The following is a 21,494-nucleotide window of genomic DNA, read 5'->3' on the forward strand; positions in this document are numbered from 1 at the left end:
AAAGAGTGTCATTTGTTGTCTGTTAAAGGGAAAGGAATTTTCTCTTTTAACCATTTGGGATGCTATCATGGCTTACATTTTCGCTTGGCTCAGATCTAGTACCCAGTGTGCGTGTGTAACACTGGGAAAGGTAGCCCAAAGATTTTTTCCAACTCAGCTTTTCCAGCACACAGAATGGGAAAGGGAAAGATGATTTGGGGGATGGTGGTGGAATTCATGTTCTTTGACTTCAGTTTTAAAGGTGCAGTTGGGATGTACAGGAGGATGTCAGCCAAGGGAGAGCAGAGTTTGTTGAGGTAATCTCTGCTGGAACAAATTCTGTTCACAAATATTTAGGATCTTCCTCAGAGAGACAGTGTTATCTGCTGACAGAGGGGGTCGAGAACATTATCAGAGTATACTGACCAGATCCTATGGAGCTCTCTGCCAAGTCAGGCAGATGACTGACACCACAGCACTTCCAAAGAATTACCTGAAAACCTTCATACATCAGAAGGATGCAACAGGTTAAAGAAAAAAAAAAATACTCCTGTGCACTCAAAAAAAACTACACCAGGATAAGAAGATAATTCAATTAAAGAGAAAGCTGACAATACCAACAGTAAGCTAAGTTTCTAGTCAGACAAGCAAGAGTGTGCTGCCTCTTCCACCTATTGGGGCTGGCTAGGGGAGCTAGGAACAGGAACTGGTAACTTAGCTGGCGGTGCCACAATCCTCTCTGCAGTTCTTACGGCTATATGCTAGTTATGCTTGTTCCCAGGAGACCCAAAGAATGTGCAGTCCCATGGGACATGCTAAACTTAACTGAAAAGGACTCCACTTTTGGCAGGAATGGACCCTGAAGGGTCCAAAAGAGGAACATACAACCTTATCTGTTCCTCTGCCACAGCTCAGAAATCTGCCTTTCTTTTGAGCAGCCACAAATTAAGTATGGAATGTGAGTGCCAACAGCACTAGCACAGGAAGAACAGAACAGCTGACAAGGACTTCTCCAGAAAAGATGATGAGGGATGTAACTGTCTAGCACTAACTATCTCAATTCTGAGTAGTCAGTGAAGGTAACAGTGTCAGAGATAGATGAAGAACCAAGTGCCAAGAACACAGTTTGAACACTGATGGACATTATATGCTGTCAGAGCTATGGGTGTACTTCCTCTGCAGCAGCTGTTACTCATCCACTTTCTAAGATTCAGCTTGTCTGACCAGGTCAAACTTGATGACTCTGGAGAAGTCTAAGCTGTAGAATTAGGGACTGAAATCTGAGAAAGCAGCTGTGCTGGCAGCAGGTTCTAAGGTCCACTCTCTTGACTGAGGCCTAACTACTTGTTGACCACTCAGACAATCCAGAAGAGTGCTTAATACATAGGAAGCTGAGTGCAAAACAATACTTGGGTTAACACAGGTGGTAGGCTCAGGATGAGACATTGCATCAAGTGGACTCAAAAATACCAGAACAACTTCAACAGAACTTAACTGCATGCAGCAATTTCCTTCTACGTGCTGCAGCTGGAAGGAATGGACCTCTCTCTGAGGCTATAAAGCACCAGCTATGGGATAGATGCTTGAATGCATGCAGAAGATCAAAGCAGATTCACTACTTGGCTGTAGCAGAGCATGTTCAGCACAAAACACACCACAACCACAAAGGCTGTCACAGCAAACACCTTCATGCTGGTAAGCTGAGAAAAGTTCAATGTGGAAAGGCACATGGGCTGGAGTCAGTACATCATGGAAAGGACAGGCCTGATGTTTCCCTGAATGTAGGGCAACAGTTGACCAACTCATTAATTGTATTCACTGAGGTGCAAATGGCCACAGTGAATGGATTTGTCAGTTACCGAAGTATAGGTTAAAATTTCAGGATGCTCATAAACAGTACAAGTTGGCTATTTGTCATCACCCACCTGGCCTTGTTTCCAGCACTCCCTGAAGATCTTCCAGTTGTTTTTGTTGCTAGGATCATGAAGGCAAAGGAGTCTACCATCACACAGCCATGAGTGGGAGGTGTGTGGATCCAGTACGTTTAAGCCCATTACCATTTCCTTCACCTCTCTCTGTGTGTCAGCTAAATTATTAGCTCGTTTTGCAGCATCAGACGTCTTCTTATTTTCCACCACAGAAGCAATGATATGGTCTAAGAAGTTAGGTAGGCTTGCTTTACCTTTGGCCCCCTAGAGGATGTAAACCCAGAGGTTTAGTCTTGCAACAGCACACATATTAATGCCTATCTGCTGTCATTCAAATTTTAGCCATGGATATCTTGCTATCAGAAAAACATGCAACAGTAAATAAGTCATTGCACAGGCAGGCATGTATCTGGTAAGAAGAGAAACAGCTAGGTCCCTGTTTTATAATAGTAAAACTTTAAATAACCCACTATAGACTATTTGGTAAAATATTCCAGCAAACAATCACAGAACAGAAAACATAAGTGATCTGAACTTTGCAACTTTAACGGTAAGAACAGTTAATTTTTTTTCTTAACTCCATTAATATCTCAACTCTACTTTCCCAATACAGGTAAGCTGCCAACCACAGGAAGATTAACACTGATAGACAAAGTGCTTCCTGTGTTTATGTTCATGGAACCATAAGGAGACAGCCTCTCCACTGGTGGTGTTCAGGCTCCCCGAGGGATTTTTAGAATTTGGAAGAGATTAACAACAATCTTATATTGTGCTCTTAACTTTAAAAAGATAAGTTTGCCTACAGGCCTTGCCTATAGCAAGATACTTAAGGCACTAAATGTATTTCATATTTCAACACAAGATAAACACTAACCGGATCATTATTCACAAGACATCTGTGGGAGGCAGCAGGGGTGCACAGAGCTTCTCATTCTAGCGAGAAACCCCAAGAAGCTGCCTGTTCCTGGCCAGGACAGTTTGTGCCTGCAAGAGCACAGTGCTGACCCATGTTCAGCATCCTGTCCTCTGGGACCCCAGCCTCCTTTTGGAAGGGTTATACCTCTGCTAGTCAGATCTCAGTCTGTACTGCTGCTTGGGATTACATTAGTTTTTTTACGTAAATAAGTCTACATCATAACATCATCCACTTCTTGTTGTCTTAAGAATGCACCTTTGTGCTGAGGCCATGACATGGGTAACTATGCAGTTTAACTATGACAGTCAATGCTAACTACTCTTCACAACAGGACGTTGATGCTCCAGAAACACCAAGATGATCCTTTTCATAAGCAGCAATCTGTTATTCCTCTCAATCTGAAACACACAACTGTTGTTTCTCAGATATGCTTTGTTTGTATACATTTTATATTAAGCATCAAGGCATCCAAGGAGGGGGTTGGACCAGAGCTCCCCACAAGTTCTTTCAAATCTAAATTACAGTGAAGACCACAAGTCAAGAAAGTTAAAAGACATTACGCAATAGATCTGATTCAATGTGGTGAGAGAAAGCATACAGTTGCAGGGACTGAGATACAGGTTGAGACAGGCCCTCTCAAGCCTTGAAGGGATACCTTGCTTTAAAACAAGTAATCACAACTTCTTTGCCTACACTCAGTGACGGGGGGGAAGTATTATTGGGTCCAATTCCCTGTAGCAGCAACATTTTCCTGTATATTTCCCTCTATCAAAACCAAACTATTATTAAGGTTCCATCGTTCCAGCCTGACATGAAAGAAAAAAAATATTCTGCTATGAGACAAGGCATTTAATAAACTTCCTCACTTATCTGCATCAATTTTTGGAAAAAACATTCTCCAAGAAGAGCTAAGCCTTGATAAATTCCACAGGATCTATCCTTCTCTTTAAGTAAATGTTTTTAACCATTTCAAATATCGCTGATTTGCTTAGGGTTATTTTTAAAGGTTATTTCCTCCAAGACGTAGTGAAGAGAAACAAAGTAGCCTTATCCCAGCATCCAGAAAAAGCAACTACACCTGGAATTCTTAAAGTCCCATTGTACGTTAACTGCCTTTCAAGTACTTTTAAGGAACTCATTTGTTCACAGATTTTGGTCTTTTTCTCTTGCAGTTTTTTTAAAGATGTGGCATTTACAGTGAGGTTTCATAGGGATGCTGATATTTTAACTAAGCAATTTAAAGGCTATGTTTAACTCACTGCTATAGTTTCTCACAAAGAGTAGCTTCTCCATAGCAGTAGTAACTGAATCACAAACTAACAAGTAGAATCAAAATTCTCTACAACCTTGTGAGGTGGTGTTTTGGTGAGATATTGCAGTTGCATTTAAGAATAAGATACTGTAAAAACATTTAGATGAGGACTGCTAGATCATCACAAAATTCCCTAGAACAGGTATCATTGAAGGAACACAATTATTTACCGTAGAAGCTGCTGAAAAGACCGGAGGAAAAGGGATTCCTGTGTCTAATGGGACCTGAGGAAGCTTTCCTGGCCCTGTGTGTAGCAGATCTCTGAGGCTGGAGCCTTCAGCTTTGTTGCTAGATGTCACGGGGCCCAACAGGAGGCTATTAAACAACTTTGGGGTTAATGGGGAAACTTTTGTACTGGAGTTGAAGGAATCCAATCCAAAAGGCGAGTGGGATTCTTTGTTAAGCACTGACCTCAGTGATCCTGATTCTGCAAGATAAATATCAATGTTGGAAAAAAAGAAAAAAAAAGTTCAAATGATCACAAAGTTCTCAGAAATTATTTGCTCTTGCATTAAACAGGAAAGTGACAGAATCTTGCGGTAAAGGTAAATGATCACTGCAACAGTGAATGAGGCACCTCAAAGAGAAGCAAAGACATCATGTACTTCAGATAGGTTTTCAGCCTTAGTGTGCTGTTAGCTAAGGTTTTGAACAGCACAGTAGATCTGGTCTGGAACTGTTTCATACACAAGAAACCACAACCTTGTAATAAGACTTAACTAAAAAACATTTCCTTGACTTTCTGAATTCATTAAATATTTCAAATTTTAACCGTAGCAAAAACATTGTAGCGGCTAAACCCTGCAAAACTAGTGAAGGAGTCACGAACATTTAACATTGACATATAAAAATAGTTCCTGCTAGACATATGGACAGGAATACATCCTATGTTAGTCATGCTACCTCTTGACAGCTGGGAGATGTAATCTGTAAACAGTTATTTCATATTGAGTCTCACACTCAAACTATTGAATAAATAGTCTGATTCTCCAACTAGACTGTCTCAATTCTTTGGAAATGCACTCTTCTCATAGCACACAAAATGGCTTTATTTACTTCAACAGTTGTAAAGTGACAAGTTGCATCTGAAATTAATTACTATAATTTTACATCTGGATACCAGATGCTTATCACTTAGAAAATAAACACAAGAACTGGCACTAAAATAAACTATTATTGACAAGGCAATATTTTTTCTTCAGCTGTATCATCGTATTTCCAGCTTTGCATATTCCTAAGCCTGTAAAAGAAAACTGTTTCTACAAGGTAAAGGAAGAATGACCATGTTCTTTTCTATTTAAGGCTAGGCACTCCCACAAATAATAGCAACTAAGCAGGATATTGTAATTTACCTCTTAATTCCAATCCCTTCTACTTGTCTTCTACTCACCTTTTGTTTCTTCTTTTGCTTTTTGTGTTGCTAAATCTGCAAGCCAGTGCAAGGCTGATGATGGAGCTGATTCTGGACATAGAGGTCTGTTAGTCTTTATTTCTCCAGTGTTATTGGTTGATAGTGTCTCTGATTTTGCAGATTCTTCTATCCTACTGTCAGTTGCTTCAGGTTTTTGAACTGCGTCTATTTCTAGTTGCCCCGCTCCTGCTGTCCCTGCTCCAGTGGAAAAGGTGCTCTCGTTTCCAGAGACCGATGCACTAGGATTTACAGTCGGCAGCTAAAACAAAAATATAATCAACTACTAAATGTTTAATAAAGGGAAGAGTTCAACTTGGAAGATAGTTTAGTTATCCAATGCATTGGGGTTTGTTGGTTGCTTTTTTTGTTCATTTATTTAAGCACAGTAGAAATCCTTTATGCTCATGTAGCAGCACAGTACAGGAGCTTCTTGTCTGTGTACATTAGACCTTGCATTGTGGTCTTTTAACACAAGCCCAGGATTTTTGATTCCTCTTTTTACAGAAGCACTTTTTGTGTTAACAGTAACAGAACTGCTCTACATTCAGCTAACAGTCACAAACCCTAACAAAATGAACACACATGCAAGCTACTCATAGTGCTTTAATTTGAGATGCAGCATCAGTACAAATGGCTTTCAACTCAGCTTCTACGTAGGAGTATTAGCCCAAATATCTAGTTGGTAATCAACAGCTGCAGCCCAAATCCCCAGAAAATGTCCCAGAAGATTTTTGTTAAGCTAAAACACTTGAAACACGTATGGAAAACACAAGGTTTGTTTCGTAATAGATTAGTCTAAAGGGCCTAATTTAATAAATTTTTAAAATAATTTCAGACTGAGAGCAGATACCTGTGACATCCCGTTGGTGACAGCAGGTCTCAGCACCGACTTGTTCTGCCGGTTAATACAGGGGCAGTTGGCTTTGATACCCCACTTGCCTCGTGCAGCGTGAACCATGTCCCCAATATTGTAAAGCGCTGGAAATACAGGTAAGGTCTTCAATATTACAGGTAAAGAAATTTAAAAACAAGGCCCTAACTACAATATATATTCACAGGGGTTAGGGATTTTTTTAGTAGTACTGCTAACTACATTCAAGATCCTTCCCATTATTCCATGTAGGTCCAATGATACTGCAAGTGCAACTCAGAACCATCAAAAGAGACTATATATCCCTTGGTATAATGTTTACCAGTTATGTAAACAGTCAAGTAAATTATCAGCACTGATCAGTTACTTTCCATCCCCCAAGAGAAAAGAAAAAGCTCTTTCTTGCAAGTGAACCAAATTTACTGATACAACTACAAACAGCTGAGCACAAGAGGTCACAGCTAGTATCAGAAGGGTGTTCATTTCAAACCCACAGCTTGATCTTACTTGGGTTACCATCCCTTCAACTCTTCTGCTGTAGCAAGTGGAAATCTCCACTAAATCCATGCTAGAAAAGGTAAAAGCTAGAACACAAACTATCTTAGTATTTTTTCCACCTGATTGCTCAGAACTGAGAAAAAATTAGGAATTTTTCCTTTCAGATTTCAAGCATTACCTGTACCAGGAATGATCTGTGTTGGCATAAGATTCTCTGGTTCATGAGACTGACCCTTTGCACACTTCAGCCATGAGAAGACTTCCTCATCACCAATCTCCTCTGTCTCTGGAATACAGACACAAAAAAAAGTAAAATTTTGTACAAAAGTAACTAAAACTTTACAATACTGAATGTTTCTGCATCAATATTGTTCCTTTAGTTTCTTTACAATGCAGGAGATTAACCTGGTCCTTTCATCTCTACCAGCTCATTATTTCCAATAACCTAAAAATCTTGGCTTCTAGCCTCTTTGTGAATATCATACTCTTGTTCCCATTATGCTTTCCTAAGCTAAGGAGTAATTCTACCTTTCCTTGTCATAGTCTCCCAAGGTTTTTCAACAAAAATACCTGCAGATCACTTCCAGGAAGAGGAAACTAAGTTCTACTATCAGTGTATCTATTTAAAAAGCTAACAAGTAGTAATAGTTTGAAAAGTAGTCTGACAAATTTCTGATTCACAGATTTTAAATTAAGTTCAAATACTACAGTGGGTGAAAACACCTCAGTACCCACCACTACGCGGGCGATTCTTCCTCAGACGGTAACAGTCCAGACAGACCCCAAAGCCACACTTGCGACAAACCCAGTGGATGTTGAAGAGTGTTGTCTCACACACATCACACATTTCCCTCACGCCACGCACTGCTCGCTTCCATGCCACTTTCTCTATAAAGAGAAGGAACATTACAAATTATTGCTTTGACATTTTGCATGTCTCCCACTTAATTCGAAAACATCACAGTAACACAGATAAAGAAACAACTCACATAAACACGACTTGAGGGCAGAGCATAGAAACACATACTTTTTACAGCCAGAAACACATTTTTTGAGTTGCTCATCTTGTGACAATATTACCATGCCATTTCTAAGAGCAGGTAAAGCCAAGTCCAAAATGCACATACTACAAGAAATGGAGCATGGTACAGAGTTCTGTAGTAAGTTAATTTCAAGGAGCACTTATGGAACTTAAGAGCAAAACTATAGATCTTCTGCTAGCTTTATAAGGAAATAACGCAAACTTCTCGAGCTGCACAGACTGTGTATTGAGTTTTATTAACTGGATGCCTCTCAACTCTTTGGATTCTAAACCAACACATTCACTGAGGAGGGGGAAGTTCTCCCCAAATGGCTGCTCCTGAACATTCCAGAAGCTAAAGGGAGAAAACAGACAGTGAGAGCTATCCATATAATAGGCTGAACTGGATACCTTTAGAAATTTTTTCCTAAACCCACTCCCCGTGTAGTGGCAATGGTGTCAATTACTCGCTCAGCTCAGTCCTGGCAGCTGAATGCAGGTGCTGTTCCCTCCCCAGAAATCCCTGAGCTTGAGCTTTTACACAATGTCCTATAGGACAGGAATATGTAAGAAAAGCTGCTTGTTAAAGCATAGCTGGCTAGTGAGATAAGTGTCCCAGATTTATTTCTATTTTCTTAGGAGTACAGGTCAAAAAATTTCTATATTTATTGATTGAAAAATCATGTATATGATATTTGGGAAAGTTACTGTTAACTTCCTTAGTAGTAAAGTTGCACTGGTGCAAAATAAAATTCCCAAATGCTAGTCCCACAATTACACACACCCCTAAGAAGTGAATATAACCTTTTCTTTGGAAGAAAAGGAGAAGCATTTTAACAAGAAATTATATTACACTTTCAACTCTGTTCCACTGCATTGTCCACACATCACACAGACAAATAAACACGTCAAAAGCCCAGCTTACGATGTGGCTCCACCATCATCATTGCCTCCTTTTCTGACATAACAAGCTGGCAGAACTGATCTCCAACATTGGCCAGGATATATTTGGAAGTTTCCAGATCAATCCCCTCTGCAGGAGAGGAGGAAGGAATCCATAGGCTCATGGCATCAGGGTCACTTTGTTGCGGGTTCAAGAAACCCTCTACTCGTAGAATACCTTTTCGGGTAAATACCAGCCTGCAGAAAATAGGATGGAGCAATTGAGGAGCTGCTCAACCGCTTTTAATTAACATATAATGCCTTATGTATCAGAACATAAACCCCGAAAGAGGAAAAAAGGTTTAAGCTAGAGTGCTATACTCTACAGCCGGTACAATTATGCAAATCCAAATAACAGAGTAAGGTACTTGAGGGCAATGTCCACAAACCCACTAGAATAAATCCCTAAGTCTCAGGAAGTGTTGGTGAGAAATCCCACATATAGGAAATTGCTACAGCTTGGTAAGTAACATTTCTCTAAACTGTTAACTGAAAGAGACGACATAAGTCAATTTATTTGGGCTGCTGCATGATGCTGCTTGTAAAATTCTGCATGGTTCTCATTTTCTATTTTAACTCAGGAGAAAGTTATTTTCCAGCTTTTGGGAAACCAGTATTTCAGTTATGGCTAGGGCTGCTAGCACTTGGCAACTGTTTTAACAGTTTACGAGACAAAATAAAAATCTTTATTGTACCTACTATTCTTGTCACTGCTCTCCACAGAGACGAGACACAACTGTTTTATCAGCAGCTGCTGATCCTCCTACTCTTTGTGTGGTAATAGGTGTAACAACATGAGTTACAGAACCATAAACATCTCCTGCCAATATTAAAGGTAACTTCATTTTCAAGCAAAAACAATTTGGTCTTCAACCTCAATGGTTGATTAATTTTTAACAAGTTCAGGAAGAGAAGCAGCTATAATCCATACTGGATGGGTAGCACATACTAAAAGTTCACTTAAGTATTTATACACCAGAAAGTGAAGAAAACCACCTTTTTTGGACAAAGATGTATAACACTTGCTAGAACAGACAGTTAAGGAATATGAAGAGAAGCATGACATTTCCAAGAACTGTAAGATGTGTTCACAACACAGAGAAAACACAGTCAGTGTTCTACTACTAAAAATCAGTTCTGTAGTCAACAAAATCTAGTCAAACATTAGCCTCATGCTGGAAATGTTTAGTTACTCATTGACCGAGTTAAAGTTTTATCTCTGTTCTGAACTCCTTATGAAAGAGGGAGAAAACAGTTACTAAACACAAACTGCTACCCAACAGTGAAATTTTAACCAATAAAGCAAATTCAGTCTCCTAAGGCTGGATCGGGAGGCTCACTTGGTATCACACAGCAGCTCCTCCTGCCCCAGTAAGGGAATTCCAGCCAGGTGATGCAGAAAAATGCAAGACACACTAAATATTCATCATTGTGCTTGGACGTGGTCCAAGCTCTGCACACAGAGTACATAGGAAGGAAGGAAGGAAGAATCAGAGCACCTCCGGAAATGAAAGAAGCGACACGCCACCGTTGAGTCATCCTGCTCTTGCTCCTTAAATTTGCGGTAACGCTCCAAGCGGCACTCCCGGCACTTGTGCAGATGTGGAGCTACATTGATGCAAGAGCCATCCTGGAGAAAAGGCTCACCTGACTGCTTCAACTTTCTCACCTTACTCATGTCTTTCAGCACAGACTGGCCAACTGAGTGAGGCAAAGGAGAAGTAAAAGCCTGTTAGTTACCTGCAACAGCAAAGATACTGGTCCAAACTAACATATCCAGAAATCTGTCTGCTCATACCCATGAAAACCAGTAAGACTGTGAAAAGGCTGCAGCACACCACACTTGTCATAATATATGCTTAAACATTTCACAAAGTGAATGCATTAATTCACATACATGATGCATTGTTAGCCTTGTAATTATCCTGTGTGCTGCCTACTGAGCATAAATGAGTTTTATACCTGTGGTTAGTTCATACAGTTCATCACATAGGAGATATCCCAGTATCCCACCTCCTTGTGCTTCCAAGACACCCTGCATTCAAGTCATCACCTTTTAGGGGAGCTGTGCGAGGTCGGCCCTTAGGGGCTTGCTTCCCTTTTCCTTTCCCCAGCAGCAATTCAGCAGTGCGCTCTGCATTGGGGCCAAGCTTTGCCATCAAGTGCTCTGGGATGCCCTTCATACAAGCTTTAGCCTGCAACTGGTCTTCAGAGTCACTCAAATCTGACAGGTCACTGTTGGTACTGGAGTCCGAGTCCTGCTTGCATGTCAAGCTCCGCTCATCTAGAGAGAACCTTTTCACAGCTTCAAAAGGAGCTTTATTCTCCTGTGGAAACTCTGCTTGCGAAGAGAAAAAGCCAGGTGGATGTCTGCCAAACACATTAGAAAAAGTTTTCAGAAGAGGATTGTCCTGCTGCCCAGGCCCAACAGCTGGTTTTTCTTCTGTTGGGCTGGACGAAAGTGTGGGCATCTCAATAGGCTGTGTTAGGTTGCTGGTAGGTGAGCTGGAACGACCATTTCCTACAGTGGAAGGGCTTGGAACACCAGCAGCAACCGCTGAACCAGGAGGACTGGAGATCTTTGAGGAGTCAGTTGTTATAAACAAGGTTTTCTTCTTAGCTAGAGAAGAGTCTGTAGAGGTGAATGACTCTGGCCAGCCAGAAGTGGCCTTATGACCCACAGGTGTAGAGGGAGCAGAAACCCCTGTCTGAGATGAAGATGCGAAGCCACTAAAAGGGCTAAGTTCTACTTTCTCAGCAAATGCCAGGAAAGGGTTTGAGGGTTCCTCTCTTGATAACTTTGGGGGCTGTAAAAATAGGTTTTCATGACTATCTGGGGGGCGAGTACTCAACAGACTTCGTGGAAAGGCTGGAGTAAGGGTAGGCATAGATTCCACAGGCAGCTTCTGCTCCACAGAACTGCCAGACTGAGCTCCTGTTTTAGTGTCCGTTGAAATAATTTTACCTTTACAGATCCCAGTGCCCACACTCTCTGTACACGGCTTGAATGAGTCCCGACTGGAGGCATCTTCAGTCAAGCTCTCTGACATGACTGTGAAGTAGTTACTGGAAGGTAGATTTTGGGACATGCATTGAAAAAATAAGTTCTTGGACAGATCAGAATCTTTCTGAGCTTCTTGCCCAGTACTGCAGCCAAAAGGAAATCCAGAAGGCTTGCTTTCTGGAGTCACCACTCCATTTGATTGGCTCCTTCCACCTCCAAATACCAAAGACTGGGAAGCACTTGGGAGAGAGACTCCAAATCCAGAAGCCAAAAGTGTATTTCGGGAATTCTGAAACAAAATTGAAAAGCATTAGCCTAATAAAGGACTCTTGTTTGGTTCAGCAACACTTTGGTTCATCTAACTGGACAATTAGCATTCTACTTACCCACCTGTAATAGAAACTTCCAGCAGAATTACTTACAATGAAGAAACTTCTTTAAAGATTCTGCTAGGCTAATTTCTCCTACCTACAAGCCATTGAAACTACTGAGCTAACGGTATCAGTCACATACTAAAGACACATAGGGGAAAAAGAACACAGTAACTTATCATGCTTTAGAACAAAAGCAAGACACAAGACAAGATTAACTAATTCACAGAAGAGCAAGTTATTTAAACTGCTGATTGTTTTAATTCAAATCAACAAATAGGGAACCTTAACTGAAACTGCTTTTTCTTCACTTTTTATACAGTAGACTGCAAGTTTCTTAATCTTTTCTGTATTACTGAGGTGGTTTGTGGGGTTTTTTTTGCTTTTTTATAAAGTCTTCTACTTGTTTTTAACACAGTTTCCCTTCTACATTTCCCCTTAAAAACAAAGATACACTTAAAATGGCTTCAAGCTGCTTCCAGACTATGCAATTTATTCTAAAGGTTTCCATCTCAAATATTTTAATGATTTGATTTCAGCCGTAAATAATATACGATTCAATTGGCTCATTTTATACTACAGAGGTTACAGCTGTAACAGACAAGGTGGGCATCTACAAAAAGGTCCTCTAAAATGTTGCCTCAATGCTTCTCTGGTTTTGAGACTTTTTAAAGCAACTTAGATGTTCAACTTAGTGAACAGTTTCATGCATACTTGTTTATTTAATGGCCAGATATTAAGTACGTTATCTTCCATATGATGCAACAAAATTATACTAAATGCAGTGCTTAAAGTGACTTTAAGGCTGCACTTCTCAGATTAAGGCTGAATAAAACTAAGAATGTTAAAAAGCTGTCTCTTACAATTCCTTCACAAAGTGAAGAACTCCTTCACTTTCTTCTGAGTTCTTTCTGAGATCAGACAACAGAACAGTTTCCTTTGGGAGGGATTAATCAGAAAAAAAGTTCTCTCAAATCCATGGACACACTTTGTAACAGAAATACACTGCAGAACATCAATCACAAATGTGTGTGTCTTGAATATGCTGGATCATGAGCAACTCACCTCTCCCTGGGGTTGTGATCGGCCCGTTTTCAGTTTCTCTTGTCCAGTAACAGCTGGCAAACTGGTATCAGAGATTCTCACAGTTGTCGGCGTCAAAGTAGTTGTAGTAACTGCAGTTACAGTGCCTTGGCCAACCTGTTCCAGTGTTTTTCCTGCCTCTTTACATCCAGATCCAACTAATGACACTTGACCAGCCACAGAGGAAAACTGAGTGAAGGGCAATGGTGTGTCACCACCAACTGGCTCATCTTGGACTACTAGTGTTCGGCCATTCTCTTTGGTATAAGTGGCAAAGCGAATATTGCGATTAATCTGAGGAATGAATGCAGGCAACTGTTTGGCCCTTGGATCCAGTCCTGCTTCACTGTTGGAGCCTCCTTTCCAAGGACCTCTGCTTGCCTCGCCTCCATCGCTACCATTGCTATCCACCTCACCCCTCTCCTTTAGCTTCTTTGTTGCAGGGTCACACCCAGAATCTGAAGCATTTTTCCTCCTCCGTGCATCCTTTCCCTCCAGACTTTCCTTCTTCTTTTTCCCTTTGGATGATTTAGCTGCTTTTAGGCTCACTCCCTATAATAAGAGAAAAACATGCAATCACTAAACAGAACCATCAGAAACACCTGTTCAAGTAACTTTTTTTTTTTAGAACAAATAATTTATTACACTGCTCTTAAGCTTAGGAACACTTTATTTTAATCACTAATTGAGACTCTAAGGAAAGATACTATGTGAATGTACAACACAAGCGTTAAGTTCAGTCTTGTCTTTTTTATACTAGAATAGGATCTTCACAATAAGATTTTTATCTGAGCCACTTCCTGTAGCACATACCACACCATGGCAGATTTTGGAAAACATGCAAATGGCCATACTCCAACACAGTTCTTGCAAATGTATGAAAACTATTTTCATGCTATTTTTTGCTACCACTCTAATCCTCACAGTTTACTTCAAGGGCACACCTTCTGTCCTCTACCCAAAGCCTACAATATCTAGCTACAGGAGAATGCTTTCCCTTTAGCCTAGGGTAAAACACATGTTCAATTGTTATCATGGAACCTCTGAAGTGAAGCAAGAAAACACTGCAAGCATACAAGCCTGCTTCAGTGCAGTCAGATGGTAATTTTTAGAATTTGTTAAAAAGGTTCTGTGAAGAAGCACAGAACAATACCATGAGAAGGCAGTGTGCACAGAGACATGCTTTATCAGAGTGCTACCTTTAAAATGGAGCATAACAAACATGCTTATTGAACAACACCCCAAGATCCATGCTGAACTTAGTAAAACAGGCCTGAACAAAATGAAAATTGTTTAAAAAAAGCTATGACCATCTCTCAAAGAAGTAAAGAAAATTTTCCTCTTCCAATTACATTATCAAAATCACACAGGGAACACGGCATCAGTTTTCAATTGTTTCTTTCTGTGTTTTATATCTCAATTGTTATGAAGTTTCACACCACGTAAAAAAGACCTGAACTGCTGCAGTACCTCACTTGGAGAAGTGTTATCCATCACCACATGAATCAGTCGAGGATCCACTGCCTTTATTTCACCAGTCTAATTTTTATGCGGATGGATATTGAGGAAGGAGGAGGAAGAAAAGAGATTAGTTTTTAATGCACAGTATACAATATCAACATAAGAGACCTTAAACACATGGTTCCTCTTCAGCCCCTCTCCCATTGGCCTTTTCTTTCTGTCTCACTTCCTTAGTGAGACCACAACCTCCCAGTTTACCTGCTATTCTTTTGATCCTTCTCCATTTCAAAAACTTTCAAATTTTGTTCCTGCCACTGTTTCCTTGTAAATTTTTTTTCTGCATTCATTGCATTAAACACAGTTCTTTCAGAGCTTGATTTAGTATTGCTCTAGCCTGTAGAAAACACTACTGAAAGGAAGAACATCAATTTATGCTAACTATCCTCACTGGTGTCTGACCAACAGGAGCAATGAGAACCCAATTTCTGAAACTGCGCTTGGAGGTTACCTTCTTATTTCACAGAGATACACAGTAAGGTGAGTGCTTCCTGGGCTGTATCTGCTTAAAGCATACACTTCACAATTTCAATGACTCTCCAAAGTACTATACTTACTTACCATACACAGTATACTTTTTTCCCCTGTGCACCAACAATAGATAACTGCATATCTACACAGGACTTGCTGGGCATGCTCACTGCCTTCATTCTGCACACGTATTTTACTGCACTTGGAAAATAATCCAGGGGCTGAGGGCATGGCATACAGGAGAAGACCTAAAAATACATGTTGCTGCTACAGTAGTTTACACACAGCACCACTCTCCTGTTCCTAGTTGCTCATGAAAAAGGAAGCCATAAGGAGCTGGCTTCTGGTAAAACTGAACTACCTTCCAGACTGCACAGAGACACAGAACACAAAGCAGGTAACTCTGACAGTGCACATGTTTACAACACTTACAGGCAAATGTAAATAGCCTACACTAAAATGCAATCAATTCTGCTTAGACTAAGATTTCATCTTCTGTGCTAGACTTGTTTCAAACCACTTGTAGAGCTTGTCAGATAGAAGCTAAGAGAAAGCACAGGAATCAAGGGGGTCTCTGGAAATCAGCATGCTCTCACATCCAGAAAGCTACACCTGCTTTTTTTTTCCCCTCGCATTCATTTCCAAAGAAATCTTTGCAGCTGCTTTCATAGAAGCAGGCTGTGTACCATACACTGTGGAAGGTAATAAAAAAAAAATCTAAAAATCACAACACAGATAATTATTCATCTTTTAAAACAAACATCAAAGAAGCAAATGTACAAGTTTTGGTGAAGCTGTCATTCTCCATGAGAAATTTAGGAATGGTATTTTAGGAACAGCAAAGCAGTGCTTCCTATTTTTACCTCAGTTAAAGACACCTCCATAAGACGAGTTATTGGGTCTTGATGGCTCACAACACCACAGAGCCAGCTATTTTCATCCTCTGGTTGGTAAATCTTAACTCTTTGGCCTTGGACACTATAAGGACCTGGAAAAGAAGGACTATGAGTACATCTTCTAGACAAGCTTTGTGTCATACTAGTTATAGAGTCATACAATAAAAAAAGTTCTGTGCATATTAATTAAGGCTTGAAGTGTCATCTTTCAGGTGGAAAGAATTGAAAACACTAGGGCTTCTGCTGCAAATCCTGCATAAGTCAAGCATTCTATTGTAAAAGTCAATAAGCCCTCATTGCTGTAACTCAAAACTGTTGTGAAGACAAAATTAATGCAGTTTACAGGTAAAAAAAAATATGGAAGATCAAAATAAGCTCACGGCTTTGACAAAATCAGACTAGATAGGGGCTCCTTGCTAACTCAACTCTTGCTTTCTCACCATAGGTCAGTAATTATGAGGCATCAATCCAGTGGACTGTCACAGCATTCTGACTCAGTCCATGTGCCCCAAATCTCAGTATAAACTGCATGCAGTTCAGAATGGAAACATGGATTTGTAACTGTGGAAAATTCAATACAATTGTACAAATATCTATTGTCTCTAAACCAACCAGTCTAAATTCTTTGACATGGGTAACAGATTATCTACAGAAAGGTTTCCTCTGACCCTACCCTCACTCTCCACATCAGCATCCAGAGTCTTCCTCCCACCCTTAGTCCAGACAAAAAAACACTTAGTTAATACTAGATCATCAAAATCCACAGGATCCAATAGCTGTATTTGACACAGTCAGAACAAGGTGTTTCAGAAAAAGACTCCAAACTGGAAAACTCTGAAGTTACTTCTCATGTAAGAAGTATTGTCCTCACAGCATTTTTATCAATGAACATTTTATTTAATCAAAAGGCACTAAATCACCATTGAGTGATTTGTCATCCTTCAAATGTAATAGAGCAACCTACATTTGGGGGAACATCTGGTCCATGAACCCAAATTCTTGATGGAAAAATCATTTAGCCCTTTAACTAGAAGACCCCAGTCTGACAATAAAAGCTGCAGTCAAGCTCACCCCAATACACAATCCAGACAACACCCACGGTATTAACTCTATGCTAAGCAGCCATGGCAACCCCACATTTTCACATGCATTAAATATCAAAATGCCAACATTTGAATTTGATAGGTAAGCAGAAATTCTTAAAGATAACTACAGAGTACTTTCACTTCCACAATTAGAGAAAAGAACCACAGAACAGGACCAAAACTTTAAATTTCAAAACTAAAACTTAAAATAAAGAAAGATGTAAATACATGGACATTATCAATAATATGTTGCCCTACTTTAACTACATCTTCAGCGATTATTCTCAGTAGGCATTGCAGCTATTTACCTGTATCTGTGACAAAATGCTTCCTTGTAAAAAACTCACAAAACAATTCCGAGAAAAAAAAAATTAAAAATCAAACAGTAACAGATACTATTAGTATTCTCCTTCACAAATCCCAGCACCATCTAACTGTTCCACAACAAAGTAGCTCTGAGATAGAAAAACAGTCTCACCTCTACTAAATATCTCCTGAAGCTTCTGGTCACTGAGCAATGTGTTGACAGATTCTCTCAGTGAAGGCTGTTCCTGCAGAATCTGATTTTGACTCTCTGTTCCCATCTGCCAACAACAAACAGTTTTAACATGCAAGTATAGTCTTTTAAGGTAACAGCATAATTAGTTTTTACGGGACAGCTCTTCTTCAACTGCTCTCAAAAACTGACAAACAAAAAATATTAAATAAAAGGAAAATTAAGAAAAACATTGCTGAACATGATAGGAGGAAAAAAAGGACTCCCTATGTAAGAGCTGTTGCAAAACTTCCATTGCAATTATCAGCTACATGATGGTTGGCAGATAGCTCTCCAACTACCACTACAGAGAGGAACTAGGACTCTTTGCATGCAGATGAAGATTAGTGTAAGCACTTGGAAAAACAGGGAAACAAATGCAAATACATTGACGGGGCAGTAAGACAAGAATACAGAAGTGGAACCATAAAAAAACCCATCAAATTAATCAATCACAATGATAAATCTGCACTTTAACTGAACACAGTTCAAATACCTGAAACAAACGTAATCCGCTGGCATCAGACAGGAAGCATAAGTGTCTGTCCAGAAGAAACTCCACTGGGACCACAGAGCCTAAACCCAGCTTATCTACTAGAGGAGTGAAGGTCTGTGATGAACAACAAAAAACAGAAGTTATAAAAATGACTGAGCAAACATACAGGCCAATAGTTGTTTTCATGTGCTAATTAAGTATCACAAAGAATAAGTTTCATTTGTCAACCTCCACCACTCAGTGCCTGATTTTCAACACAAGTTATTACTCACAGAGGCAATGAAGGATGAATGAATGCACATTCATAACCGGTACATCTCAAACCTCTCCTGCCCACAGAAAAACACAATTCCAATACCCCTCAAAAAACCCAAGCAAACAAAAAAACCAAACACCACCGACAACAACAACAAAAAACATCCCCTTTGTAACACAAAGTAGTTGTAGTTGGCTTCCCAGACTTGAGCACATTGCACATCTGTACTCTGGGGCAAGTACAGTCTGTACTCCCATGCAGTTATCTGGGTAGGCCTCTAGCACTCAGTGAAAGCTTGAGTGCTCACTTGGCTGTTCAGGGTACAAGGGATGGAAATGGTTTTTTCAGCAAGTCTACAGATACAGTTTGAGTTATTGCAGAAATACTCTGCGACATCAATGGATCCATTCTTGGTTCTAACACAACTCAATACACAATCAGTGTGCAGACTGTGGCAACACTCCCAAATCACTCAGGTATCAAGACACTTGGGAATCATCTGAAAGAAACTGCACAGTTGATGCAAACTTCTGAGAATATGAGAGCTTTGGGCCAAATACTCACCAGTGCAGGCCACTGTGGCAGTGAGACTAGAGTCCCCTGAAGCATAACTGGATCACTTCGAGGTGCCCAAACCAACGACCCTTCCAGCAACAACACTATAACTTCTTCAGCGTGGACTTTCACCCAAGCATGTTGTTTCCAGTTACAGCCATCAAATTCCACAAAGATCTGATTTAAAAAAAAACCAAAACAAAAAAAACCAAGGCATTTCAGCTCTTTTCAAACATCAAGTGGAAAAAAAAAAATAGATTACTACAAACCCTATGGATAAGGAGACAGCAGCTGTAGTCAGAAAAATCAGGATAACTATTGTAATGGTAACACTGAGAACATCACATCTACATAGCTATCAAACATTACAAAAGAAACATGAATCAAATTCACAGCAACTGCTAACCTATGAAAAATAATTTATCCCTGAACATACACCACTGGCTCCAAATGCTGCATTTCCCCATATAAAATTAAAGATGTGAAATTCTTCATAACAAAATACAACTGATGACCAAACGCAAGCCTCTTGCACATCGGTATTTTTTAGCATTTAGACACACTAACTTGGCACTTCAACAAATGGCCTGAGTATGGTTAACTGACCCTACATCAGCCTAAATTACAAGTTTTGTGTTGCCCTGTACATTATAAACCTCCCTGAGCCAAATACAAATATTCTGGATGGCATGAAATTATCCAGAAATATCTACTCACTAAATTTTTCATTACCTTATTTACAAGTGTGGCATTATAAACCACACTACCACTCTAAATCACTATTCTGAGATAACATCCTTTCCTTTTTTATCAGGAAGGACAGATGCTAAATTACACAGGAAGAATGTCAAGAACAGAACCGCAGGTTACAAGTCTTGTTCCACATCCTAACAACTAGGGCTATGAAGTGTTAGAACAGTCTCATTGCAATCTTTCATCTACAGAACTTACATGCTACACAAATTTAATCAAATATGTCATATAAACAGGAAGAAATGTCTAATCAGTTAAGAAACACCTTAAGCTGGACAGTCAAAACAGAGTTTTTTAATAATTACCAGATCATGAGGGGGGCAAGGGAGGTTACAGAGCACTACCCAGAGACACAGCACTCTGCTTTACCAACAACCCTGATTAAAATTAGGGATATTAGAGGCCACTCATACAGTTCTCTTCCCCACTCCTCCCTCCAAGACTCAAAAGCTCAAACTCCAAGGGGAGGGGGCAAAGACAAAACATCTCTCCTGATAAATTACTGAACTCCATTACTGCTTAAGCTTATGCTGCCTCAGAGAAAGACAACTTGATCTTTCAGGATATACTTCCTTCAATTCAACAAATTTCAGCAACATAGTGGAAAATGAAGTCAACACCTTTTCTGCTTCAGTGAGTCTGTAGCTTTCTTAAAATTCCACCTGTGCTACTTTGGCTGTAGAATGTGACATAAAGAGGGCTATCATGCAATAATAACATAAAGGAATTATTTATTTATATGTACAGTATTGGGTAATAATCTTGTTATGATTCCCTTATTGGCAAGGTTATATGAAAAGGGTTGCCAAAAAGATATTGTAGAAAAATGCTGACATTTGAGTATATGCCTTTTAGCAAGACATTTAAGAATCTGAAGAAAAGGAGCTGAAGTTTTATAAGTAACTATACAGACAGGATCTTTCAGTAGAACATTCCCTTAAACTATTTGGGCAAGGATCACTAAAGGCAGACAAATTCAAGCAAGCAGTGAAGTGCCGCTTATCACTCTGTACCAAGTAAATAGAGATACCTATTATTTTTAATTTATTACTTCACACAGACTTTAACACATCCATCTACCACGTGACACGCACGAAGTAAGACTATAAGGAAACTTCTTCCAGTCTTAACATGACATTTCTATAAATCATTATAAATTGATAAAGTGGAACAGGTGCACCTTTAGTCACAAATTTAACACATTACTCCCTGATTTAAAAAAAAAAACAAACACAAACAAAAAAAGCCCCCCCAAAACCCCAAAACAAACAAAAACCCTACAAGAAATAGCCTGTGAAGAACTTTGAGATAGGTGTTTCACATTTGTTTAAGAGGGTCACTAAATATTCTGACAAATACTGGCCACCCATCATATACAAAGCAGTAGCAATGCCATCTATAACAGTCTAGCAGGACCCCTTTCAATCAGCTACCAAAAGTCCTGGGAGCTGGGGAGGTCCCCAGTGACTGGAAGCTTGCTGATGTTACTCCATTGTTGGGCAGAGAAGGACATTGAGGAAAGACTCACGGAACTACAGACCTGCTAGTCTAACCTCAGTACCTGGAAAACATTATCAAAATCACACAGTGTTA

The 21,494-nt window shown here is 39.8% G+C and overlaps 1 protein-coding gene across 1 annotated transcript in view; it reads right to left on the reverse strand.

Annotated features, from left to right (window-relative positions):
• The window catches only part of KDM3B (lysine (K)-specific demethylase 3B), a 33,131-nt gene extending 13,811 nt beyond the window's left edge, over positions 1 to 19,320 (reverse strand). Inside the window, exons 1-15 of the mRNA XM_009993477.1 lie at positions 19,158 to 19,320; positions 18,338 to 18,451; positions 17,785 to 17,890; positions 16,189 to 16,313; positions 14,807 to 14,875; positions 13,319 to 13,888; positions 10,932 to 12,171; positions 10,378 to 10,579; positions 8,862 to 9,076; positions 7,651 to 7,803; positions 7,094 to 7,201; positions 6,397 to 6,524; positions 5,526 to 5,805; positions 4,306 to 4,562; positions 1,905 to 2,171 (exon numbers count right to left, since the gene is read on the reverse strand). Coding sequence (XP_009991779.1) covers positions 1,905 to 2,171; positions 4,306 to 4,562; positions 5,526 to 5,805; positions 6,397 to 6,524; positions 7,094 to 7,201; positions 7,651 to 7,803; positions 8,862 to 9,076; positions 10,378 to 10,579; positions 10,932 to 12,171; positions 13,319 to 13,888; positions 14,807 to 14,875; positions 16,189 to 16,313; positions 17,785 to 17,890; positions 18,338 to 18,451; positions 19,158 to 19,202 — 3,879 coding nt within the window. The 5' untranslated portion in view covers positions 19,203 to 19,320. The remainder of the gene's footprint in view (positions 1 to 1,904; positions 2,172 to 4,305; positions 4,563 to 5,525; positions 5,806 to 6,396; positions 6,525 to 7,093; positions 7,202 to 7,650; positions 7,804 to 8,861; positions 9,077 to 10,377; positions 10,580 to 10,931; positions 12,172 to 13,318; positions 13,889 to 14,806; positions 14,876 to 16,188; positions 16,314 to 17,784; positions 17,891 to 18,337; positions 18,452 to 19,157) is intronic.
• Between the last annotated feature and the right edge of the window lie 2,174 nt (positions 19,321 to 21,494).

The sequence above is a fragment of the Chaetura pelagica genome, unplaced genomic scaffold (assembly GCF_000747805.2).
Source record: "Chaetura pelagica isolate M959 unplaced genomic scaffold, ChaPel_1.0 scaffold543, whole genome shotgun sequence".
NCBI lineage: Eukaryota > Metazoa > Chordata > Aves > Apodiformes > Apodidae > Chaetura > Chaetura pelagica.